The 26,731-nt window shown below is 39.9% G+C and overlaps 1 protein-coding gene across 2 annotated transcripts in view; it reads right to left on the minus strand.

The window, feature by feature from the left end:
* Window positions 1–278: 278 nt before the first annotated feature.
* The window catches only part of CFAP69 (cilia and flagella associated protein 69), a 39,871-nt gene continuing 13,418 nt past the window's right edge, over window positions 279–26,731 (minus strand). For both annotated transcript variants that reach the window (XM_048838084.2, XM_075125864.1), the window contains 15 exons: window positions 26,063–26,186; window positions 22,809–22,857; window positions 22,575–22,696; window positions 21,150–21,366; window positions 18,149–18,313; window positions 15,738–15,856; window positions 15,170–15,288; window positions 13,155–13,236; window positions 12,323–12,515; window positions 11,442–11,579; window positions 9,983–10,059; window positions 9,352–9,549; window positions 7,162–7,248; window positions 5,330–5,434; window positions 279–646 (listed from right to left, as the gene is read on the minus strand). In XM_048838084.2, coding sequence (XP_048694041.2) covers window positions 470–646; window positions 5,330–5,434; window positions 7,162–7,248; window positions 9,352–9,549; window positions 9,983–10,059; window positions 11,442–11,579; window positions 12,323–12,515; window positions 13,155–13,236; window positions 15,170–15,288; window positions 15,738–15,856; window positions 18,149–18,313; window positions 21,150–21,366; window positions 22,575–22,696; window positions 22,809–22,857; window positions 26,063–26,186 — 1,972 coding nt within the window. In that variant the 3' untranslated portion in view covers window positions 279–469. The remainder of the gene's footprint in view (window positions 647–5,329; window positions 5,435–7,161; window positions 7,249–9,351; window positions 9,550–9,982; window positions 10,060–11,441; window positions 11,580–12,322; window positions 12,516–13,154; window positions 13,237–15,169; window positions 15,289–15,737; window positions 15,857–18,148; window positions 18,314–21,149; window positions 21,367–22,574; window positions 22,697–22,808; window positions 22,858–26,062; window positions 26,187–26,731) is intronic.

Below are 26,731 nucleotides of genomic sequence, written 5' to 3' on the forward strand. Positions count from 1 at the left end.
CTTGGGGGAGGCGGCGGCGGTGGAGCAGAGGCGAGCCGGGGTGGGGAGCGGTTCCTCTACCCCTCCTGTTACTTCCTGTGCTCCCGCCCCACTCACCTCCGCTCCGCCTGCTCCTCTGAACGCGCTGCCTCTCCCTCGCCTGAGAGGGAGGGGGGAGAAGCAGAGCGGCAGCATGTTCAATAGCTGAGGCACAGAGATCCAGCTATTGAAGCAGGGTAAACTGAGCCTAGCACAGATGGCCTCAATTATCAGAATCAATGGACCTCTGGAACACACACTGCATGGAATTCTTTATTCATGAACATTTTTTTTTTAAAGCAAAAATATATTTTCATCTATAATCATTAATCGCAAGCTCTTCTATATATTTAACCGAAGAAATACAAATAGATTATATCTTACAAATAATGTTTGGACATATATTAACGAAAAAATACAAAGCACTGTCTGAAACAGTACAGGACAATGTTTACTTTACAGATACTGGATCTTTCTTGAGTGGGTCCAACACTTTAACTCCTTTGATCTTTTTTAAGGCTCCTCCACGAACAGAGAGCTTTCTAAGAGCAAGGTCTGTGTCAGCCAGAGGCCCTCCAGTTAATTCAGAAGGTGTACTTTCTACAGTTACCAAGCGACCAGATGCAATCTAGAAAACAAAACAAATGGCTTGACATGCATATTAGTCTTTAAAATAAAATGAAATGAGAGTTAACTCACAGGCCCTCTCTTTTCAAAATGCTACTCAGAAGCTGGAGATGCATTTTGAAGGTTTCCTAGCTCCTCTCAAAATACTCTTTAAACAATACACATAATTACTCCATCAATAATGTAGACCGAACAGCTTCTTGGCTGGTATTTTGATGCACTGTGCTGCTCAGCCTTTGTCTGATCTTTAGCATGCAAGAAAAGAGAAAAATACCCCCCAGCTCTTCTATACTTCTCATCATAAGAAAAGAGAATCAAGTTCTCATTAGAAGAATAAAATGTTGTGCAATGTATTCTGCTATTTGGATTTGCAGTGTTGCAAGTATTTTAGCAAAGTAAACTTGTGGCTTGTAATGTACTGGTCAACTGGCTACCTTAGGCTGGTTTGTAAAAGATGGGGAGAGCAGTATTTCCATTGTTTATAGTCTAAGATCATTCTGTAACCGATTCCCAGAATCCCAAGTTATATATGTTAGTGCATCATACCACCCCACAAACTCTCTCCACCAGGCTTGATTATGCCTTGAGAATGAGGAAATAAGGAGACTATAACCTCTTTCTCTGATACTCTTCTACTGCTCTCATCTATTGCCTTCAGAAACATTAGACACACAATGTTTTGTAAGGGATCCCTGGGGGTGGGGGTGGGAAGGGGGAAAGAGGGGAGAGGATGGGACAAGCGTTTGATGTGGAGTGGCTTCTAGATGAGATTTGTTTTGATCATTAGGTCTTCTACAGACCCACAGTTTTTCCACTATACTATCCATCTTTAAACTGAATAGGTTTAAAGCCTTGGAATCGCAAATTCTCTGTCCTGGACTGGAGACCTCAGGGGAAAGCTCAGAATTCTCAGGTATGAATGGCAGATATTAACTGTAGTCTCCACAAAACAAACCAACCCAACAACATACAGAGCTCCTTTAGACCATATCTGGTCACACACTGGCCTTCTGCAACAATCATCGTAGATTCCTCTCTCCTCACATATAGAGAACTTTCTAGTGGAGGGATCTGGGTGCAGGGGGAGATTCTTGTTCCACAAATATGAGCTGTAGATTGCCAGCAATGTGTGTAATTTGTAATTCTCATGTGCAGTGTTGCTGACGAATATGATGTTCTACTGATAAATTTTCTTAATTTATAGTTCTTTTGTAGCATGGACTCATCTCTCCTTGATTTTCTGCAGATGCTGGAACAATTATTCAGGGCAGCGTGTCCAAGAAATTTAATCAGATCCACATTAAAAGAATTTGCTACATCTTGCCTGCTCAACAAGACCCCACAGGCACAGAAGCAGAAGTAAGTCAGAAGCCCTGAGCTGCTTTCACAAGGCACTCTGACTGGAATGGCGATTTTTTCTTTTCATCTCAACTTCAAAATGTTAGATAGCAAGTCTTCTCCTGGGCTGTCAAGAGTTCAAGATACAGAGACTTGTCATGCTCCCAAGAAGATCCTGAAAGCATCTGAAATCTTCTGAGGAAGAGGTACTTGTACACACACTCATCCCAGGTAATAAAGAAAAGGGAAAAGACGTGGATTAAACTTGAACCTTCTTTTTCCAAAGGCTTTGTCTTCAGCCACGTAAGATGGGATATCTGTGAAGGAACGGATAACTGGAAAGGAAGTCTTTACGGAAGTCATTAACAGCTGCACAGGTCTTCCCAGGGACAGAGGCACAAAGTCCTGTTCTCTCCAAATTTTTCATAGAAATCCTCCTGTGATACCAAGTTACAGGGGAGAACAGGGGGTCTGAACTCCAAAGACTAAGCAAGTGAATCAACTGGTTGTATACAACGTTATGGATTCTGTCACTGCCTGACCTCTTACCTCCGGTGCCTTAATGATATGCTGCTAGAGCTCAGAGCCCGACACCAGTAGCAACCTACAAACGCAAAGGTCTCACTGTGGATTTCACCAGCCTAGTTACTCTTTGCAGGGTGATCCCAAAAGTCTTCCCCATTCCAAGTCTCCCCAAAACAGTCTATCACGCATTTTTAATCTACCAGTTGCTCAGATTTTTCCCCTCTGGTTCCTCACCCCTGAAGTAGTGAAACTTGCCCCCAGTTATCAGTTCACTTTGGCACATACCTGCTTGGGGTAAAAGTAACCCTCCCCCCCCCAGATCAGGGGAGGGAAAACTTTTTTTGGCCTGAGGGCTGCATTGGGTTTCGAAAATTGTATGGAGGGGGGGCATAGCTCGCTCCCCTATCCGCCCCCCCCACTTCTCGCCCCTGACAAACCCCCCCCTTGGGACTCCAGCCCCATCCAACCACCCCATCTCTCTGGCCCCTGACTGCCACCCACTGCCCCATCCAACACCCCCTTTCCTTCCTTACTGCCCCCATGGAACCCCTGCCCCATCCAGCCACCCCTTCTCCCTGTCCCCTGACTGCCCCCGGAACCCTGTCCCTGACTGCCCCCTGCCGCCCCATCTAACCCCCCCCTTCCTGACTGCCCCCCTGGAATCTCTGCTCCCATTCTACCACTCCGTTCCCTGCCCTCTGACTGCCCCGACCCCTATCCACCCCCTGACCACCGTCCTGAACTCCCCTGCCCTCTATCCAACCCGCCCTGCTCTCTGCCCCCTTACCGTGCAGCACAGAGCACCAGGTCAGGCCGGGCTCTACAGCTGTGTTGCCCCAGGAGCTCGCAGCCCCGCTGCGCCACCTGGAGCATTGCGCTGGTGGTGCAGTGAGCTGAGGCTGCGGGAGAACAGTGGGGGAGGGGCTGGGGGCGAGCCTCCTGGGCCAGGGGCTCAGGGGCCAGGCAGGAAGGTCCTGTGGGCCGGATGTGGCCCACAGGCCGTAGTTTGCCCACCTCTGCCCCAGACAGAAAAAAAAATATATCAGAGATTCAAAGATGAAATAGGAAGAAAAGCAACACAGTTACACAGAAAACACAGACGCAACCTCAGGCTTTACATTTCTGTATTAGCTAAATTCCATTTTCTAATATAAGTTACCTATTGCCTCTGAACAGTTTCTCAGCATACCCTCTGGCACAGAGAGAATCTAGCCTTTCACAGACCACACTCTGCCTACAGGCAGGCCCTGAATTTTTGGATGTCCTTCACTTCAAATCCCTTCCTTCGTAAGGGTTTGCAGTTTTTCCCCCCCCGTCTCTCAGGTTATGGGGATTCACGGCAGGGGAAATGACCCACCAATGAAGGTGTGCTGCTGTAGAGCGTCTGGCAAAGACACTCTATGCCAACCGGAGAGAGGTCTCCTGTCAGCATAAGAAAACCACTTCCGCGAGAGGCAGTAACTATGTTGGTGGGAGAAGCTCTTCCGACAACATAGCACTGTCCACACCGGCACTTAGGTCAGTGTAACTTACGTCTCTAAGGGGGCTCATTCACACCACTGAGTGACATAAGTTACACCGACATAAGTGCTAGTGTGTATGTAACCCACACACCTTCTGGGTGTGGTGTTCTGTCCCATCTAGAGGGATCAAGACCACTTAAAGAGAGAGAAAATGAGTCTGCTCTTCAGCCTTAGCTACCAGCCAGTTGGTTTTTAGCTCATGCGGTAGAAGCTCATGAACTAAGCTCCAGAGATCCCCAGTTCTATCCTGCTCACCGACATCTGGGGTCTGTCGGCGTTACATGTACAAGCCCTTTGTTTTCCAAGCCTGGGGATTTCTTTTCAGTTTCAAGTTGTTTCAGTGTTTTCCCATTTCCCAATGTCTTTTTTCTAACTGGACAATGGATGGGTACTTGAAATTAGTTTTGTGTAAAATAACTGGCTTGGCAGGAGCTGCCATCCCCTCCCCCTTGCTATAACATGTACGTGAAATTGTAGTGCGGGACATGAACATACTATTGTATATACATCAATACAAAGATTCATAATCACTGTTTGTATACATATCTCAATGACCATCAAGTTCAGAACATTGCAAGCATTCATAAAAGATTTTACTTGGCAGATTTTTATGCACAATAACATTGAATACAATCAGTTGATTCAAGTGCTTATTCTTTGGAGTTCAGAACCCTTGTTCTCCCCTGGGGGTGTCTGGACCCTGACTGTCACACTCTCTTTAGAAGATTGACCCATAAATGGTAGAGCCTACATTTCTTTACAGTAGCTTCAGATCACAGAGACTTTCTCTGACCAGTTTCAATTCCTTGATGCCTGTGGATGTGTTACAGTGGTTGAAGTGGTGCTTACTAGCTACGCTGTGCAGACATCTACCTAAAAAGACAAGACTAACATCCATCAAGAATGCTTTCAGGACTCTTTCATGGTCTTTGCAGGCTCAAGGAGTAAAAGCCACACTGCTGGAAAAGGCCTTTGTGATAAAAACCCTTTTCTGAAGCATCAAAGGCATCAAAACATGTGCATTCATAATAGACATCTTTCTGCTAAAAAAGGCACAGTGCTTTAACCTCACCTGCTTGGGTCTGGTCATCAAGGACATTTCTTAAAGCAACTTGGGAAAAAAAGGGGATTGAACAAAAGATAGAATAGACTGAGATCAACTCATTTCTGGAATGGACAGGGAGCCTAACATTAAAAAACAAACAAACAATAACTAACTCTTGAGCCTAAACTACACTATTTTATTTCCATTAGCTTGTTATTGTGAGTTAAGCTGAATGCCTGGAAACTTTACTTACTGTCGTATTCAAGCCTTTAATTTTAGTTGAGTGGAGTGTTGCGTTTTGTCGTCTCGACTTTGATCTAGACGCTTCTATTGATTTTTCCTGAAGTCTTTTTGCTTTCTAAATATATTTAACAAAGTAAGAGTTATTTTTATGAGAATCAGCACTGCACTACATGACACCAGACAGAGAATGGTGTAATTAGTACTATAAAATAAAACATGAAGGGTCATTTCCATTTACTTTTAACGAAAGTATGAATAATGGGAATATAAAGTCTGTAATATGAATTGATTCATCAAAATGTGTTGGAAAACAAAACAATTTGGTATTGCAGCCAGGAGATAAGAAAAAAAAAAAAGACAGAACAGAGTAAGTGTAGCCATTAGTACTCTGTCTTGGGCGTGTGATCTAGTAGTCAGAATAGGGAGTGGGAGTCAAGAATCTGGGCCTTTATAGCTCAGCCACTCAACCTCTGCTCTTGGACAAGTCCTTTATCCTCTCTATACCTCAGTTTCCACATCTTTGAAAGGGAATTGATACTAGAGACTACCTCAGAGGAAGGGTATTGTAAAAGTTAAGCATTAATAGAGGCTGAGAAAAGGGTCAGAAGGGATATGACAGACCTATAATTAGTAGCTGAGGGGCAGAAGAGGCAGGAAGCTCATGAGAGCTGTGGTGTCCCAGGCTGCTCAATACCTTCCCAACATGCAAGTTTTTCTTTCGTGTTTTGGATTTGCATGGTGGGCGGACATTCCCCAGAATAGGCTGGCTTCCTGCAGAACCAATATCTGACTGAACTAGATAATGAGCCTGGAGGTTTAAAAAAAAAAAAAAATCTCTTTATAGTCAACTTTTATTCTTCACTTAGTTTTAATTCATGACTGCAGGTTACACCTTGCCACACAGACTGAGCAACTCACAGCCTAGATCTCTGCTACATGCCTGAACTCGGTACTCTTATACCGAGACCAGTTTTTTCCTCAGGTGTCTCTTTTCAAGAATGAACAGATTTGTCTACAGACACATTTCATTGTCAATAATTTCCTTCAGTCCCCAAATTAGTCTCGTTGTCTTATTCTGGATTCTACCCTGGATGTCCTTTTTGAAATGTAAATGCAAATATTGTACACAATAAAAGTGATCTTGGTATCAGAACAGATTAGCAAGCCTCAGGTTATCTTCAGATATTTGCTGTGGGAAAAACCAAGGGAGGGATTATAAAAAAAACAAAACAAAAACGAAAATGACTGCCAAATTTGCAGTTTCAGCCTCTCTTTTTGGTATCTGCTTTTGCACATGAGCATGATTGTACTTGCAGAGAGAGAGTGCTCACCCCCACTTTGTGACTGGAAATTGAGGAGCAGCCAGGTTACTAGTGACTGCACAGCTCTGCCAAGAAGCCTTTGTCTTCAGTAAAGAACAGCATTTCTGTTATGTGTTATGAATAAAAATAATACCCCCCAGCTCTTCTATACTTCTCATCATTAGATCACAAAAAGTTCTTCATAATCTTTAATATATTCATCTTCACTACACCCATAGGGATGTATTATTATCCTCATTTTACAGGTGGGGAATTTCAGGCACAGACAGAATAAGTGACGTGCCCATGGTCACACAATAAATCTGTGGTGGAGCAGAAAACCAAACCTGGGTCTCTCAAGTACTAGGGAAGTGTACTAACCACCGAGCCTTACTTACTATCAGAGCATTACTGAGTCAGGTTTGAGTCCAGCTGTAATTTCTATAGTAATATCCTTGTACTCAATACTGAATAAAGCTGCTTGGAATTGTTCAATGATATAACAACATTGCTGATATAAATTCCCCCAAACACTTCTTACCTTTAAAGCCTCATAATTTGATGTCCGAGTTAAGAAATCTTCCCAGGATTTATTTACCATTTCTCTCTGTTTATGGATAGCTTGAATCTACAAGGTGACAAGAGATTTGAGGAGATGTAATACACACTGTATTTCCATTAACTGTATTGAATTCCTTGCTCCTGATGCTTGTACAATGCTTCCACCTATTTACCCTGATTTTGTGGCCTCCCCTCTGGCTTTTCTTAATGTAGCACTTTTCCTTTGCCTGGAAGGATGACCGGGATCAGTGCTTCTCTAGTACTGACTAGAGGAGACTGCCAGAGAATGTTGTGCTTTTCTCATTCCCTAATAAAGACAAGACACATCATCTCTGTTGCAAACCAACTCTTCGCTGACCCTTAAGATGAAGGGGCCACAGCAAGCAATACTGACAACTCTGTGATTGAGAAAGGAGAAATCCTTCAATCCTACCTACTTTAAAGCTGCATGGAAGAGGGAACCGAGATACAATCAGTTGTGGTGGGAAGAAACAGATAAGAAAGGGAGGGGAAATTACAATTATGAGACAAATAGAAAGACCTGGAGCGGGGAAAAAAGAAAGATGCTGTATGCCCTCCTAGTGGAAAGGAAGGCCTCAACTGGAGTATTGTGTCCAGTTCTGGGTGCCACATTTCAGGAAAGATGTGGACAAATAGGAAAAAGCCCAGAGAAAAGAGCGACAAAAATGATTAAAGATCTAGAAAACATGACCTATGAGGGAAGATTGAAAAAATTGGGTTTGTTTAATCTGGAAAAGAGAAGACAGAGGGGACATAACAGTTTTCAAGTACATAAAAGGTTGTTACAAGGAGGAGGGAGAAAAATTTCTCTTCTTAACCTCTGAGGATAGGACAAGAAGCAATGGGCTTATATTGCAGCAAGGGCGGTTTAGGTTGGACATTAGGAAAAACTTCCTAACTATCAGGGTGGTTAAGCACTGGAATAAATTGCCTAGGGAGGTTGTGGAATCTCCATCATTGGGGATTTTTAAGAGCAGGTTAGACAAACACCTGTCAGGGATGGTCTAGATAATACTTAGTTCTGCCTTGAGTGCAGGGGACTGGACTAGATGACCTCTCGAGGTCCCTTCCAGTTCTATGATTCTATGATCTGAAAAAATTCATTTTCATTTTCAGGCCTTTTGACAGAAGCAAGCAAAAAGATTCTCAAAATAGGAAGAGGTAGGGTAGTACTGGTGCCTCTTATAAGCTTTAGTCCAGTGAGTAGCACATTCACCTGGGGGGTGGGAGATCTGGGTTCAGTTCCCATCTATGGCTGATGGGAGAAAGGCTCTGAACCCAGGTCTCCCATATCTCAAATGAGTGCCCTAGCCACAAGGCTAAAGCTTATAAAGGGAAGCACCACCTCCATCTTTAGCTCCTCCAGCCATTTTGTGAATCCTTTGCTTGCTTTTGTCAAAATGCATGAAAGTCTAAACTAAATTTTTTGGGTTGAACTGAAATGTTTTGACATTACTGAAACATTTTGACTTGAAGTTTTTTGTTTCAGTAATGTCAAACCATTTCAATTCATTTTGGTGTGAAATGTTTTGGGACTTTTCAATGAACTGAAAATTTTCAAAAATGTCATTTTTAGTTTGACCCAAGAAGACTTCTCTTCCCCCTCCCCCATGTTTCCAAAACTAACCATGAATCAAAAAAAGTCCATTATTCATCCCGCTCTACGTTAAACCGTATTGGAACCAGTTTTACCACTAATCATGTTTCAACTCAGTTTTGGAAAACTGTACCCCTTCAATTGTAAATACAGCCCTTAGAGTTTCATTATGAGAAAGATCTATTTGTAATGATTGCTTTACAGTTAGTATAACCTTGCCCTTTCCTCTTTTGCAAAAGACGAGAGACAGACCTAACAAACATAGTAGTATGATTACTATTTGGATTCTACCAGTGGTGATACATTGCACAGTTGTTTCTTTCATATTGCTAATTAAATATTGACAAAATTATAATACTTGAGAAATAAAATTAAGTTTTTAAAAATTATTTCACTTTAACTGCTGATGAAATCTGAAGAGAATACCTTAATACAAATATGGTATGACTTTGAACTCTGTTAAACAAGATAATCTTACTAATATAAGTAGTCAGCAAAATAATATATACTGAAGTAAATGGGCTTTTCTTGAATAAATAGTTCATGTCTTACCTTGGAGTAAACCTTTTTTTCCTCCTGGAGTTCTTGGTGCTGTTGACTTTCAAGCATTTCAGTCTGGAGAGTGGCAACCATCTTTCCAACATTTTCTGATGCCTCTGAAATAACTTTCAAGGCTTCCTCATCAGGAGTGACTGGTCTGAACATTTCTTCTTTTAGTTCTGCACATAGTTCACTCCAGACTTCTCCAACCTTTGTGTTAAACAGACTATTTTTTAAAAAGGCTGATGTTTATTTCTGAGAGTTCCAGCGATTCAAAATACAATCGACATATCCTCTCCCGCTCTCCTTTTTGTTAAGTTTTATTCTCCAGAATGCTTACACAGTGCTTGTCTTCAGAGAGTTGAACCAGGGTGTGAATCTGCAGCCACACCATCTTTTTTGGTACAAAACTGCCTTATCAGGCGGCCATAACAAGTTGCATAATGTGTGTGTGCACACGCATGCACAGGTGCTCAAGAAGAATAAGACAGAAAAAACTTTTGAGGGTTGTGTGTTAAATCTGATTTTTAACTTGTATATATTGCAATTATAAAGGGGTTCTTTAGCTGTAATACATTTTTATTTTTCTTGTATTTTGTGTGTGTGTGCGCAAAAGTAGTAACATTTAAAAAAAAATACTCACTTTAAAGTCAAGATATCGACGTATGACAGCAAGTGTGACAAAATCCTTAGCAGACAAACCAGGCAAATTTTCAAAACCTAAAAAAGTATTGTTAATTATTATTTAGATATGAATGACATCACATATTTGTCTTAAATTATAAGACAGTACACCATGGCACGCACCCAGTGTGACAAAATGTTATCAAATGCAGAAGTGTTGTCACAAATTTGTATAGCATCTTCACCAAACACTCTTTAATCCTGTCAGTTACTTGTGCTGGCTTCTGGTGATAAGATAGCCACTTCCCTATAACTAAATTGTTCTGTATTAATGCTTTACTTATGGGTGTCCACACAACCTTCATATCACCTGTATTGCCATGGCTGTGTTATGTCTCTGCTATTCTTGTGTTGCAAGGAAATGTTCCTCTATTTAAGTCAGATTCCATAAGGGACAGATGTAGCTAACTCCTTCCTTATTGAGAAGCATGGTACTGTGGCTCCAGTAAAAAGTGATGAATCATGAAGGAGCAGAGCTATTTAGCAGAAGAGTCATACTACAAGGATTTTGGTACTTTCTTTCAGGGATTTGTACTGAGACCCTCTTCTAACTCCTGAACTCAGCCTTGCAAACAGAATGACTCCAGTATTTTATAAAATGCTACTAAGAATAAATGTAAACAGAGAGGGTGGAGGCAAGGTCCAGCTACTAAGACTTTGAATTCTCACTTTTGTGCATGTTGAAATTTCAATAATAATATCCAATTTACATAATTTTGAATTGTTCAGCTATTATATTTGCCCAAATCTCATTATAAATTTCACATTCACAAAACACTTGTAGCCCAACACTGTAGTATATATTTATTAGAGTATGTTTTACATCATTTTACAGGTTTAAAGCATTTTGTGACACGTAGCATGGCATGAAAGGAAAAGCCTTAACAGATTTTTTGGATCTGCCATATCACAGACCAAAAAACAGTATATGACATGGCTTCACTGAGAGGTATGCCACACAGTTTTAAATGCTGTAAAAAGCTTTCCAATTTTGTATAAACCATTTCCATGCTATTTGTTTCTCACATCTGGTATTCTGAACTACATAAGCAATATGGAGATGTTATGTGTGAATCATAGATACGTAGGGATGGAAGGGACCTTGAGAAGTCACCAAGTCCAACCCCCTGCACTGTGGCAGAACCAAGTAAAGCTAGACGATCCCTGACAGGTGACAGGTTGGACAAACACCGACAGGTGTTTGTCCAACTTGTTTTTAAAAGCTTCCAATGATGGGGACTCCATAATGTCCCTTAGAAGTCTATTCCAGAGCTTATCTACCCTTATGGTTAGAAAGCTTTTCCTGATATCTACCTTGAATGTAGGTCAAACATGTATAGCAATGGCTATGTTGTGCTGCTGGTGAAGTTCAGATTAATGATAAATTTGAAAATTGGGATGCAATGTGTACTCCTTACCTAGCTTGCATAATACAGAATAAATTTTTGCCCTCATGTTTTCAGACACTTCCATGATAGCAGTGCTGGGGCAGTTGGCAGACATTGGGATCACTCCTTGTTGTTCTTGGAAGCTGCCAACTAAAGGTTTCTTTGCATCTAATAATTTCATAACACACACACAAAAAGTTAACAAGTGTCAGGTTACACATTATTAAACTTTTATAATTTTTTAAAAATAGGTTATCTGGTTTAGGTTATATGTTAGTCAACCACTATATACTGATATATTTCACTATTCATCCTTGGTCACCTCCAAAACTGAGGTAGTCATCTCATTTAGTGTATACCCACACAAACCTGGAATAGCTCCATTGATTTGGTGTGAGATAGGGCAGAATTTGGGCCAGGAAATGCTGATTAATACTGATAACTTCTTGTGACAATAAAAATTTTTTTCCCTTTCTTGCTATTTCACATTTTATATCCATATAAGTTATATGCAAGAAGCTCTCAACATTAGAGGAAAACCACTTTCAAGTAAACTTTGAAATAGGACATAGAACTCTCCTTAAGGACACAGCTGATACACAGCTGCAGAATGAAGCTGTTCAGCTGTCAATCATTAAAAAGGAATGGACAGCTGAGGATATTAGGGATAGTTCTCTTGCCAGGTAATGAAGCAAATGCCACCTAGTGGCAAACCTGTATAACAAAATTAAAAAAAAACACCTTTATATGTAGGCATTTTGAGGTTGGTCAGATGAAGATACACTGACATAGGAATGAGATTCACTATAATTTATTTACATTTGAAGGACTCAGTTATTAGAAGAATAATTTATTTTCTACTTTATTCAATGAAACTGCACATAGATGGTTTAAAGTCTGCTAACCCTTACCAACAATTCTTCCATGTTGATCATGTTTGACTCCCAGCTCCAAATCCTCTTGTTTCCACAAATGTATTAAAAGGCTAGCTGCAGTCTGATCTTTCTTCCCTCGCCAGGTGTTGATGTGAGAAGCAGTTTTAGAATTGTCACAAAATTCAATCAATATTCCAAGAATTAGGTTGCATATGTTCTTTTGTTTTAACTTTGTCAAGGACCAGGGAAAAGAGTTGAAAGTAGTTTAGAACACAAAGAAATTCCATCTTCATAGCCAAAACAGAGAAATCCTATGGACCAAACTGTTCAAAACTGGTCACCAAAAGTACTTTCACAAAACTTCCACACGCACTTGTATGTGGAAGGCCCACAAGCTTTGTGTGAGTATCTTAGGTTGCCAGTAGTAAAATGCTGGCCATGCGTCTATAAAGTACCTTTTAAGTCCCTAATTCATCAAGGCACTTAAAGATATGCTTAAGTCTATCCCTATTGATTTCAATGAGACTTAAGCATGTGCTTAAATGCTTTTCTGAATCAGGACTTAAGTGAATAGCCTATAAATAGAAGAATCCATTAAAATATAAATTTGAGTGAAATTAACACCGACAAATAATTTTTTAAAAACAAAGATAAAATGAGAAACTTGTATGATATATGCATGTGCCCTGGAGTGTAGGTACTTACATTGAGTGAATTAACTGCTCTGGGTTTCACATGATATTGTATACCGATATGGTACTCTCAGCAGGAGCAATAACAAAAAAGGAAAAAGTTGCTATTTTTCTATGTTTTAGTACTAGTGTTATTCTCTAATAAAATAATAAATAAATAAATTAATAATACCTACTGCCAACAAATCCAGAAGGAGAAAAATGCCCTCTTTTCTGAGAAAATAATCCTCTGTGATGTAACATCCCATGACACAGCACCTTAAATGGAAATAATTTCCATGTTAGAAATAACACCTTTTACACTATACAACATCCTAGCAAACATGCAGATAATTTACTTTAATGTGTTGCATAAAAATATCATTTGATATAACTGGATGTTTACTGGGAAACAGAAAAGTGGTACAGTACCCATCACTTTATCACTGCATTTAAATATATTAACACTGCATTGCTTTTAAAAGAAGAAAATAAATATACTTGCTAAAAATTGATTGAAGAGCCACTAGTGTTAAGTATGTTTCAGAATTTTTTTTTGGTAAGGTTTGTTTCAGCCGCTGTAGGTTAGAGCAACCTCATTTGGGCCCCAATCACCTCAGAACCAGGGGAGATTAAAGGCTTGTCTACACTGGCAAGTTTCTGCACAGTAAAGCAGCTTTCTGCACTCAAATTGCAAATGTGCACACACTGCAAGCCACTTTGTATGCAGAAATGCCTCAGTTGCAGTGCTGCAGAAAAACCACCTTAATGAGAATCGTAAGGCTATTTGCGTAGAGGCTCCAGCGCTCTATTGCCAGTGTAGACACTTGATTGCTTTCTGCACTGTAATTGGCCTCCGGACCCATCCCATAATGCTTCAAGTGACCAATCTGCTCATTGTTTTGAACTCGGCTGCCCTGGAGACATGCACCCCTCCTCTTTCAAAGCTTTGTTTCTGACAGCCGTTGCATGCTGTGCTGATCTGCTCCGTGACACAAAGCAAACCATTAATGTGGAATGCTTGTGCTGTTGAACACAGAGGCAGAGGTGTGTGTGTGTGTGTTGTGTGACTGAGAGAGAGATTACTGTACAGAGAGCCCAGGGAGGGATGCAGAGGCTGATGTCGGGGTTTCCTCCTCCCCCTGCCTCAGGACTGGTTGCTTCCTGCCGCTGTCTGAATTTACAAGACTGCATGCTGACACACACTCTGTTCCCCAAAACACACTGTCTCTCTCCTCTCCTCCTCCATATACACACACACACACAAACTCCCTGTCACACACACTTCCATCCCCCTCCCCGCTACTTCAGTTGAAAAGCAGCTGGCGATGTAGTAGGATGCCCATGGGATTGGGAAATTTGTATCATGTGACACTGTGCCTGCCCCATGCAAACCCTCCCCAAAGCACTCTGCGGCCAGTTGCACAGTGGAATAGCTACCACAATGCACTGTTGTCTTTGCCATTGCAAGACTGCTAATGTGGATGCGCTCCAGCATCACAAAGAGCACAGTGTGGACATGCAGCAGCGGTTTAATTCCAGCGTTTTAAAAGTGGTATAACTTGTGCAGAAACTTGCCAGTGTAGACATACCCTTAGAGCCACTTCTACTTCCTCAAGTTCATGGTCAGCATCATCTGAAGATTGAAACCAGTGCCTAAAGGACTTCTTTGCATATCAGTGATGCAATCTTCATTCAGTACAGCTCAAAGCCACCTTTCTACTATCTCAATCCTGGGTAGCCTGGGGGCAGAAACAGCTCACAGTACAAGATATGCTACTTGTATCCAGTAGGTGTGGCAACTGTGGATGAGTTCACAAGGTGCTCCACCTCCCACCTTTGGCATGGCCCTTCCTTACTCCCAACAGGACACCTGTGTCAAGAGTGGGAGGAGGAAGTGGGTGGCCTAAAGCCAAGCATTGCTTGTGCAATCCAAGAATTTTCCTGGCACAGGAGAAATCTTCAGCTGCTCTTTTAGGGCATCTTTCTGTCTGCTATGGGTGAAATTAGTACCAAGGATTGAGCCCCAGATCTAGTATGAATTGAGTACAAAAATATTTTTATTATGATTTAGTCAAAAGGCATAATGAACATTTAAGCACCTTAAATTAGAGAAAGGTCTTCATGTCTAGAGAAGAGTAACAACTGTACAAACATAAAATACAAGACTTCCCTTTAACAATTACTGTTATTAAAATAGTTCCACACTTACCACAAACTGTCTAATGTGCTAAAAAGGAGTCGATTATGACCTAATCCACTATATAACTTATTTGGATCCATCTTCATGAATGGCATAAGTATATCCACTCCTCCACAGCCAAACAGTTCCTGTTAAGACATTAATCAAAACTGTATTTTTCCTAAATACACACAAAATCTCAAACAAACAAAAACTAAATCATGTTCCTTGTATCTGTATTAGTCCTTCCTCATGAACTAGAGGAGATTTTTTTCCTTATACTGACAGTGCTAAAATAGATTTTCAGTTTTTGATTCTAAAAGTCCTTATCTCACTATTTCTTCACCCCAAACAAACATATTTTCACCCCTTTATTTAGATGATGCAAAATGCTAATGACAGGGTTCTGTCAACTGCTCAAAAGGACTATGAGTAAGATGATGGAAGTAAAATGCAACATCACTGAAACTAGTTGTCAGAGAGCCTTTTATTCATGAGTGGTGAACTTCAAATGATAGTTACCTTTGAAGAAAATGGCAGTGTAATTTAAATAAAAACGTATTTTGACTTTTCTCACAGAATAATGCAGTAGGATTACCTTTCTATGAAGATCATTTTCACAGAGAGTAGACAAGATAAGTAATATATCAGTTTGAATTTCCAGTACAATGGCATCTTCTTTTTCTTTAGATTTGTTTGCTATATGCTTTAATATATCTGGAATGACAGACAAATTAAAAACATGAGTGTCCTGTTTTACACAGAAAAGCTCATTATATCCAGTTACTACCTTTGCTGATATTTTTAAAATAAAATTTTCCAATGCAAGTACTCTATTGTCTAACACAATCTACCGGTGCTATACAATATTTATCTACTGAGCTTCACAAAATCTCACATAACCTGTAGTATTCCTGAATGAAAATGAGTTGCTAACAATAAAAATTAAGGATTAGATTGTGTAACCTTTACCCCATGGACTAAAGCCAGTGGAACTACAGGCTTGTCCACACAGCAAACTACTGAGCTAAAAACCAGGTGTGAATCTACAGAACACCAGCTTGCTGTGCACCAACTTGCCATGTGGATACAGAGCAGTGAAAGTCCCAGAGCACGGCTTAGTGTATAGAGAGCAGAATACTAAGCAGCACTCCAGGACTATCACTGTGCTGTAGTAATATCCATATAACCAGTTAGTGAGCAGCAAGCTGGTATGCTGTAGATTCACATCCTGGCTTGCCACAAGATAACTCACCAAGTAGACAAGCCCACTTAAGTACCCTCCCAGGATAAATTAAAGCTCCACAATTTGATATCCAAAATAAGGGGTGAAATCCTGGCTCCACTGTAATCAATGGGTGTTTTTCCATTGACTTCAGTGAGACCAGATTTTCATCGAAGGACATTAAACCCTTTATTTCTCTCCAAAATAGAATTTCTATTATAAGACATTCCCTATCTTCCACATCATGCCATCATTAGATTCCTCCAATTTTAGTCCTGTTGCACTCCTGGAAGTTTTATTTAAAAAGCAAAACAAAATAAAAATAACTTTGTAAACAATTCCTGACTTCACAACTGACACAAATTAAAAATAATAAATAGTACATTATAGTAGGTATGCTATATTGGACTAAGAAGTGGTCTGAGGTGCAGAGTGGGACAGAACTAGAGAAGCTTTACTCTGCATTTCTCTCCCTTATTCTCCTGGCACAACATTTAACAGATAAAAGACTTATGTGTAGGCACTGATTCTGCATTTATACAAAGGCCCCTTTACACCACTCTGGCAGCAAAAGTGAGTGTGAGTTACATTTCTGCTCATTTTAAGGTCCCTTTTCTCTGTCAGAGTGCTTTAAAATGGTCTTCGTGTAAATGAGAATTAGGGTCACAGTCTCTGACACTGCTCCTATCCAAGTCAACAGGAGTTCTACCATTGATTTCAGCAGGCAAGGATCAGGGCCATAATCATGAATGTAAATTATATGGGAGTTCAGAGAATACAAAACAGTAATGGGATCCACAACCTTTCACTCCTAAACTCTGAAGTGCTTTGAGATTTACTGACAAACAGTGCTCTATGAGAACAAGATATTATTATTAAATCATGGATTCAGATCAGTTCAGTCAATTCTGGTAAAAAGTTATCATAGGATACTTGTTCAGTGACCAATGAGTCTGCTACCCTTGTGAATACTCTCACCAAAAAAAGGATAAAGAATGAATTAAGATGGATGTTAAACTATTCTCTCATTGCAATTCAGTGTAGATTCTCTCCACCCTCCAGAACAATCTTTGTGTTATGTGTTTGTACAGTACCAAGCACAATGGGGCCCTGGTCAATAATTGGGGTCCCTAGGTGCTACCATAATAATAATAATAATTAGACAGCTTGCACTTGCAAATTATATCCCTTGGCTTTACAGAAGTATTCTATTTTGTGTGTGTGTGTGTGTGTGTGTGTGTGTGTGTGTGTGTGTGTGTTGTAGTGTCACAACATTAGAACAAATTAAATCAATGAATTTTTACATTGTTTTCACTTTTCCCCCTACTCGTGCTCTCACATATTGAAATTTTTCAGCAGTCGGGGACATGTATTAAAAAGTAAAGCACAACAACATGGATGGATCTGGATATGTCTAACTGATCAAGAGACCATACTTTGACAGAAAGGTTTCATGAAAGAGATTACTAGTAATTCCTTTTTTAAGTGAAGAAAGGCAAGTATCTCAGATAAGAGTCAAAGCTGGTAATTGATGACGACCCTCAAGTGTTAATATCTATGAACTAGTACCTGTATCACATGGCACAATGTTGTTTGTACATCAATATTAGAAATTTATAAAAATGGAGCACATCTAATTTTATGTGCTAGAAGGTAAAAATAGGAAATTAGAGAACATAACATTCCCAGTTTGTACACTTATGTGCAACATTTGAAACACACTATATTCAACAGAAGAACGTGCTATATATTGGATAAATATCACAACATAAATTGTGCTTTACCCAACAGTTGGTTAATTGCTCCCTGATCACAAAGATCAAGGTTCACAGCTTCGTCACAAAGGGACACCACAGGTCTCAGGACTCTCAGACTATAGCGCATCTGTGCAAGTTTGTTGCCACGACCACCTGCACCATGGAAACAGTTACCTTGACCAAAGAAGGGATCTGTGGATAAATCAAAACAAACATCTGCTTTTGCAATTTAGTGTAGATTCAAAATAAAATTGTGCTTTCAGTTGCTCTTTTGCAGATTTCAAATAAACCAAAACCAAAGTAACTAATCCCTTATTAAAAAGGGCTTTTTGTTTAAAAATAATTTTCTAATAAGAAATCTTAAAATACTTATAACTATACTTTTTATTATAATTACAAATGTGTTTTAATGAGTATTTTTAATTATTTCAACAATTTAGTTAGCTCAGTAAGTTACTGACTAGTTTTTTTCAGTGGAATCCGTGCTCCAATAAGACAAGTAAAAGAACATAAGAACGGCCATACTGGGTCAAACCAAAGGTCCATCTAGCCCAATATCCGTCTTCTGATAGTAGCCAGTGCCAGGTTCCCCACAGGGAATGAACAGAACAGGTAATCATAAAGTGATCCATTCCCCGTCTCCCATTCCCAGCTTCTGGCAAACAGAGGTTAGGGACACCATCCCTGCCCATCCTGGCTAATAGCATTGATGGACGCATCCTCCATGAATTTATCTAGTTCGTTTTTGAACCCTGTTACAGTCTTGGCCTTCACAACATCCTCTCGCAAAGAGTTCCACAGGTTGACTGTGGGTTGTGTGAAGAAATACATTCCTTTTGTTTGTTTTAAACCTGCTGCCCATTAATTTCATCAGGTGACCCCTAATTCTTATGAGAAGGAGTAAATAACACTTCCTTATTTACTTTCTCCACACCAGTCGTGATTTTATAGATCTCAATCATATTCCCCCTTAGTCGTCTCTTTTCCAAGCTGAAAAATCCCAGTCTTATTAATCTCTCCTCATATGGAAGCCGTTCCATACCCCTTATAATTTTTGTTGCCCTTTTCTGAACCTTTTCCAATTCCAATGTGTCTTTTTTGAGATGGGGCAACCACATCTGCATGTGGTATTCAAGATGTGGGCATACCATGGATTTATACAGAGACAATATTATATTTTCTGTCTTATTATCTATCCCTTCCTTAATAATTCCCAACATTCTGTTTGCTTTTTTGACTGCTGCTGCACATTGAGTGGATGTTTTCAGAGAACTATTCACAATGATGCCAAGATCTTTCTTGAGTGGTAACAGCTAATTTAGACTCCATCATTTTATATGTATAGTTGGGATTATGTTTTCCAACGTGCATTACTTTGCATTTATCAACATTGAATTTCATCTGCCATTTTGTTGCCCAGTCACCCAGGTTTGAGAGATCCTTTTGTAGCTCTTTGCAGACTGCCTGGGACTTAACTATCTTGAGTAGTTTTGTAGCATCTGCACATTTTGCCACCTCACTGTTTACCCCTTTTTCCAGATCATTTATGAATAAGATGAATAGCACTTAGCTCAGTATAGACCACTATTTACCTCTCTCCATTCTGAGAAGGGACAATTTATTATATCTTTTAACCAGTTATCAAACCCTGAGAGGGCCTTTCCTCTCATCCCATGACAGCTTACTTTGCTTAAGAGCCTTTGGTGAGGGACCTCGTCAAAGGCATTCAGAAAATCTAAGTACACTATATCCACTGGTTCCCCCTTGTCCACATGCTTGTTGACCCCCTCAAAGAATTCTAGTAGATTGGTGAGGCATGATTTCCCTTTACAAAAACCATGTTGATTCTTTCCCAACAAATTATGTTCATCTATGTGTCTGACAATTTTGTTCTTTACTATTGTTTCAACCAGTTTGCCTAGTACTGAAGTCAGGCTTACTGGCCTGTAATTGCTGGGATCAACTCTGGAGCCCTTTTTAAAAATTGGCATCACATTAGCTATCCTCCAGTCAACAGAAGCTCATTTAAATGATAGGTTACAGATGACAGTTAGTAGTTCTGCAATTTCACATTTGATTTCCTTCAGAACTCTTGGGTGAATACCATCTGGTCCTGGTGACTTATTACTGTTTAGTTTACCAATTTGTTCCAAAACCTCCTCTAATGACACCTCAATCTGGGACAGTTCCTCAGATTTGTCTCCTAAAAAGACTGGCTCAGGTTTGGAAATCTCCCTCACATCCTCAGCCGTGAAGACCATTGCTAAGAATTCTTTCAGTTTCTCTGCAATGGCCTCAATGTCCTTGAGTGCTCCTTTAGCATCTTGATCGTCCAGTGGCCTCACTGGTTGTTTAGCAGGCTTCCTGCTTCTGATGTACTTAACATTTTTTTTTGCTGTTACTTTTTGAGCCTTTGGCTAGCTGTTCTTCAAATTCTTTTTTGGCCTTCCTAATTATATTTTTACACCTTCACTTGCCAGAGTTTATGCTCCTTTCTATTTCTCACTACGATTTAACTTCCACTTTTTAAAGGATGCCTTTTTGCCTCTCACTGCTTCTTTTACTTTGATGTTTAGCCACAGTGGCACTTTTTTGGTTCTCTTACTATGTTTTTTAATTTGGGGTATACATTTAAGTAGAGCCTCTATTATGGTGTCTTTAAAAAGAGGGAAAACTGAGATTACCAGATTAAGTGAATATTTATCTGTATCATAAAATACTCATCTGATTAAATTTACTTATTTCTGTGCAGGAAACACTCAAAACTGGAATAAAAAAAAGTAATGTGGGCCAGCTATGAGGTGCATTGGATGAGCTGTTGTGTAGAAAACTGTAGAACATCTTTCTTCAGTACGAGAGTTCATTCCTATTTAAGTTTTTCAAAAACTGATGAGAAAACTGATATAGTTCCTGTGGGAACTATATTTGAAAATTGTATTCCATGTTCATCAGTTTTTCTGTTTAATAGTTGTGTTGTATTTTCAGGGCCATGATATATAATTGGGATGGATGTCTAAAGTCAACTCACCTTGGCCCACACACCATTCTAGAAACATAAGGAGACGAGTATTCCCTTGACAGGTCATGTAGTCATCCACTAACAATGGAGCCACTGAAGCTAATGTAGCAATTGCATGAAGCTGTAATTCTTCATATTGGGCTGCTGACCAGTCACGTACACCAGGCTTTTCATTTGGTTTTACATAATGAAACAAAGCCAGCACCACTTTACCCTCATTTAGCAGCTGCAGATTCAAAAGATAAATAGGATACAGATATAGCTTAAAGATGTCACATGAAAATACGAAAAAAATCTAAGAGACTCAGTCAACTAATTTTTAAAATAGTTTTTAACTCAACTGTTTACAATTTCCTCCTTAAGGCTTTTAAAATGTACCCTTCAGTGTTTAGGCAATGCACAGACTCTCTCTGCGCATGATAAATGGTCACTTTACTATCACCTTGTATCAATGGTCAGTGGATCAAGCCCTCAACGAGTTTGTTCTAATTCAGTGATTAATTTAAAAAAACAAAACAAAAAACAGTGTGTTGTTAGTCTCTTGGATAAAGCTGTTGGGCCACATCTTCATCTGGTATAAATAATCATAGGGGCAGGGACCTCTTTTTGGTCTTTGTTTGTACAGCCCTATAGCACAAAGGAGTCCCACTTATGGGCCAGGACCTAAAGCTGCTACAATAATACAACCAATAATAATAATAATTATAAAATTGAAGTCATTATGAGGGTAGGAGGATCTGCATCACAGGAGGCAAGTTTGATGGGGGTGTCAGGGATGTTTTGACTGTTGCGGGTGATGTTTGTGGTATGGTGTAATGCTGATATAAAAGGCTCAAAGACAGGTGTGTGGTGGGAGGACAGTCGCAACTAATGACAAGCTTGATGCATGATAATTCTTAGCTACCATATGCACTCAGCTAGCCTCTCATCAGTTTTACTGACTCATTGCCCAGTGGCTCCTTCAGGCTGTCAGAATCTGCAGAAATAGGGAGAAAATGCCCAGGACAGGACAAGTCTGTACTAGGAAAATTACCCGTGGTCGGCAATAGGAGCAGGTACATTGAAACTAGTGCTGAATATAGTTCAGTGAAGACAAATACTGTTCATATTCTGCACCAATTCAGTAAAACGTGGTTTCTGAGACAGTGATGAACTTGGCTTGTCCTCGTCTACATTTGCATTTGAGTCATGCCCAGCTTTCGCTTTTCAGAATAGGTAATTTTTTTTAGTGTTGGACTAGATTTGCAAAACCTCTAAAAAATAGACACCTTATATTGCAATACAGCATCAGCACGAGGTCTGAAGCTAAGTACTGGTGTAAGATTATGAATTATTCACCTACAGATGAGCATATGGACATGGACAGTAAAGGATATTGCTATGATCAGTATAATGCTCTCATTTATTTACACAGCCAATTTGGGTACAACTTACCTGTACTGCACACAGATCTTTTGCTAAGACTGCAACCATGTTAAACAGCAATTTTTTCAGCTCAAAGTCTTCATAACTGTAGGTAAGCTTAAGACCTCTTACCAAAGGATTGTGACTTTTAACTGGGAAGGAAATTATAGCCAAATTACAACTAAAGCTAAACAAAAAAATCAAAATATGATAATTAGGAAAAAAGCACTTATATTTCACATATGCAATAAGAAGACATCTTACCTTCATTAAACGTTGCTAATAGAATTAACTGCTTAGTAAATCCACTTTCCTAACAGACATACAAAATAAATGTTTTAATTAAATCATACCTCATAATTTCATTGTAAGTTTTACTATTTTCTTGACAACATTTCAAAATGTCAGCTCTCATTTGTCAGTATATTCAGCATTTTACCAAATTAGGTGACAAGGTATTTGGTAATCTAAGGGTTCAATTAATCAAAATGTATACCTCATTCTGCACAAATATATGCAAGTCTGTGGAATCCCCAAAAGATTGGCATTCACTGGTCCAGTCTGGCACAGATGAAGACAACAGTCTCATAGTGTGGTTAGGGCTAAATTTGCAAAGTGGCTCCCTTCATTTGTGAGCATACAATTTTGCCAATTTGAGTAACGTTTGTGCATTCATTTGTACACACATACGTGTGTTTGTGCGTGCAATTTGTGCATGTAAATATGCTTTTTACATTCAAATGATAAAAATTTAAAACTGATCACATGAAAATTGTATGCATGAGTAATGTGGGCTCAAATGGATGCCACATATTGAAAATTTGGCTGTTATGGTCCATGACAAAAAATAGATGTGAGCAAACTATAGCTGCCAGACAGCCAGTTGAGCAACAATACCTCCAGGACTGGACATAGTACAAAGAACTGACTAGACAAATTGTGCTCAGTCCAATAGTCTCAAACTGCAAAAAGTACTTTTTGTCATTAGAAAAATACTGCAATGATTATTTATGGGCCTCCTCACAAAAGAAAAAAAAAAGAGGACTTTTGTCATACCATAGAGGGATGAAATAATTAACAGATTTCCAACTTGCTTCAATATTCATTGAACAACCACAAAACAGCGTTTTAATGAAAATAATTTGTTGGAATACTAACATGCATATTTTTCCTCTAAATGTTAATTTGGTAATAAACTAAGATGGAAATTGGTTAACAATTACCACGCTACCCCTTTTTTTAAAAATAAGAGTTGCTGCTACTGGTAAACTCAGAAATGCTAACTTTAATTTTATTATGAGCCTTATTTTTACAGGAAGTTTGCAATTCATATGTGGTAAGACATTCTTTTCAAACTTTTGAAATTTCAAATCGCTGGGCTGAGCAAAATGGCCATTTTTTGTTTAAATGACTGTTTCATGAGGTATTAGAAGCATTACTATTAGAAGTATTACTATTATGGCATTATGTTAAATGACAAACCAGAGATTTATGTAATTAGAGGAAAACCACATATGAATAAAAAAAAAAGTGAAACATTAACAAGAAAATTTATGAGATTACCTTCAAGAGAGGACTCAATCTACTGCCTATATAAGGTAATGTATTTGACTACCCATCCCTTGAACCTTATGGATAATCTCCATACACAATGCAAAATACATACAGTGTCCAGTCTAAACTGAAAATTTTTCTTCCATCATGGAATATTAGGGTTGTCAACCCTCCCGGACTGGCCAGGAGTCTCCCAGAATCAGCCTTGATCTCCCAGTGGCTATTAAAAGCCATCTAGGAGATTTTAATATGCCGCTAAGAGTCCAGTCGGCGGCGCAGCGGGGCTAAGGCAGGCTCCCTACCTGCCCTGGCTCTGTACGGCTCCTGGAAGCGACTGACATGACTGGCTCCTAGGTGCAGGGATGGCCGCGGGGTCTCTGCATGCTGCCCCCACTCCGAGTGCTGACTCTGCAGCTCCCATTGACCGGGAACCGTGGCCAATGGGAGCTGTGGGGGCAGTGCCTGCAGGCAGGGGCAGTGCACAGTACCGGCTGGCCGCCTGAGCTTAGGAGCCAGACATGCCAGTCGCTTCCAGGAGTTTCCTGAGGTAAGCCTCCCAGCCGGAGCCTGCGCCCCTCACCCCCTCCTGCACCCAACCCCCTGCCCCAGGCTCAGCCTGGAGCCCCCTCCCACACTCCGCACCCCTCGGCCTCAGCCCCGAGCCCAGACCCCAAATACCCCCTCCCACACCTCAACCCCCTGCCCCAGCCCAGTGAAAGTGAGTGAGGGTGGGGGAGAGCATGCGACAGAGGGAGGGGGGATGGAGTGAGCAGGGAGTGGAGCCTCAGAGAAGGGGCAGGGCGGGGGCATGGACTCAGGGAAGGGGCTGAGCAAGGGTGTTTGGGTTTGTGTGATTAGACAATTAGCAACCCTATAGAATATACTTGTTTTCCAGAAGTAATTTACAGTTCTCATTTCCTTTTTCTTAGTCCCAGGCTTAATCTTTGAGCTGATTTGTAGGTTGTCATAAAGTGCATGGTTTCTCAATTTTTGCACTTTTATGTGATGGAGAAAAAAGGTTGCTAAATATCTACTGTAGCTACGATCACAAAGATTAAATGCCTGGGCCCAGATCCTCAAAAATATTTATGCACCTAATTCCCATTGACATCAATGGCAGTTAGGCACATAAATACTTTTGAGGATCTGGGCTCTGAAAAATTCAGACATAAAATAAGCTACTGTAAAAGTGTGATAGACATTCTAAAATGGCCACTGGGAAAACAGGAAGCGTCAATTAAATTCTATGTTTCCATATTCCAAATTATAAGGGCGATCCAGCAAATGTGTACTCAAGTGTGAAACTTAATGTGAAACTCTTATTCAAGCAAAGATGAATTCCATAAAAGGAGAACATGCCTGACCAGGCCCCTAACAACATCTAGCTGATTCATGTAATCAGAAATTTGTTTGACTAATTATTAGTTATGTCATGACTATTTAGAATTCTAAATCTACAACTGTGAAACAGAGTAAAAGAATATTAGCTTATTTAAAACAAGGCACCGTACAGCTCTCTCGTAAAAGCTATGAAGTATTCCAGAAGATGTGGGCAGTGAAGTAAACACACACTTCTTAGGCAACTTACTGTAATAATCTTATTCCTTAGATTTTCCAAACAATGAGTACAGTTTTAAACATAAGGCTCCCTGTAACAGGACACTTCTGTTAAGGCTTGCAGTTATTTTTGTTTTGTTTTCTCACTATCAAATCATCTTTATGTTATTGGGCAGGAGCTAACAGTATTAAGGGTTTGAGTGTCTCTGAGGCAGAGGGAACTACAGAAAGAAACAGTCTTCCTGGAAGGAAAGCCCTGAATAGCCAAGCATGAGAGAAAGAATAGGCTGAATTTAACAATACAGTAAATCCCAAGGAAGTGGTAATTTTGGACTATATCCAGTGCATACAGAACAGGGTAGTTAATATGTTACCAGCCTGTAAGGCTCAAAAGTATGAATACTCACGATCATTGGTGCTCCAGGGTTTTCAGCTATGAGCGTGGCTATTACTAAGAGGTCGTTTCTCAGCTGGCGATCATAGTGACGGAAACCATGCATGAGTAAGTTCACAAACACTTCCTTCAAAGCACTTAGAAGAAAATGAAAGTCAGAGTTTTATATTCCTTTTCATATTCTATTTATGTGCAGCTCCTGAGTACATGAATCCCATTGCAAGTCAGACTTTTCAAAGTCTAGATTAGTGTGCAGTTGCAAGCACCACAACTTCCCAAGGTTTTTTCAAAATTGATATTTTATACGTACCACGGTGTATTTAATTTAAGCATCAACTGCTAAAATAGGCATAATTGGACACAAATCTTTGTTTTACAGGTGTTAAATTGAGTTTATAAAGAGATGTCTATTTACTCAAGCAAAGGTATGCTTAACTGCATCTTGCTGTCTGATTAAAACATTTCCTTTAAAAACAGAAGGGCAAATCCTCAGTGAAAGTCAACACAACTCCATTGACTAATGGAGTAATGTAGCTGAGGATCTGGTTCTCAGCCTTGTATTTTATAAAACATAGCATTTACTACTAATTTTATAAAAGCGGCAAAGAGTCCTGTGGCACCTTACAGACATAGACTAACAGACGTATTGGAGCATAAGCTTTCATGGGTGAATACCCGCTTC

This window comes from Caretta caretta, chromosome 2, assembly GCF_965140235.1.
Source record: "Caretta caretta isolate rCarCar2 chromosome 2, rCarCar1.hap1, whole genome shotgun sequence".
In the NCBI taxonomy this organism is placed as follows: Eukaryota; Metazoa; Chordata; order Testudines; family Cheloniidae; genus Caretta; species Caretta caretta.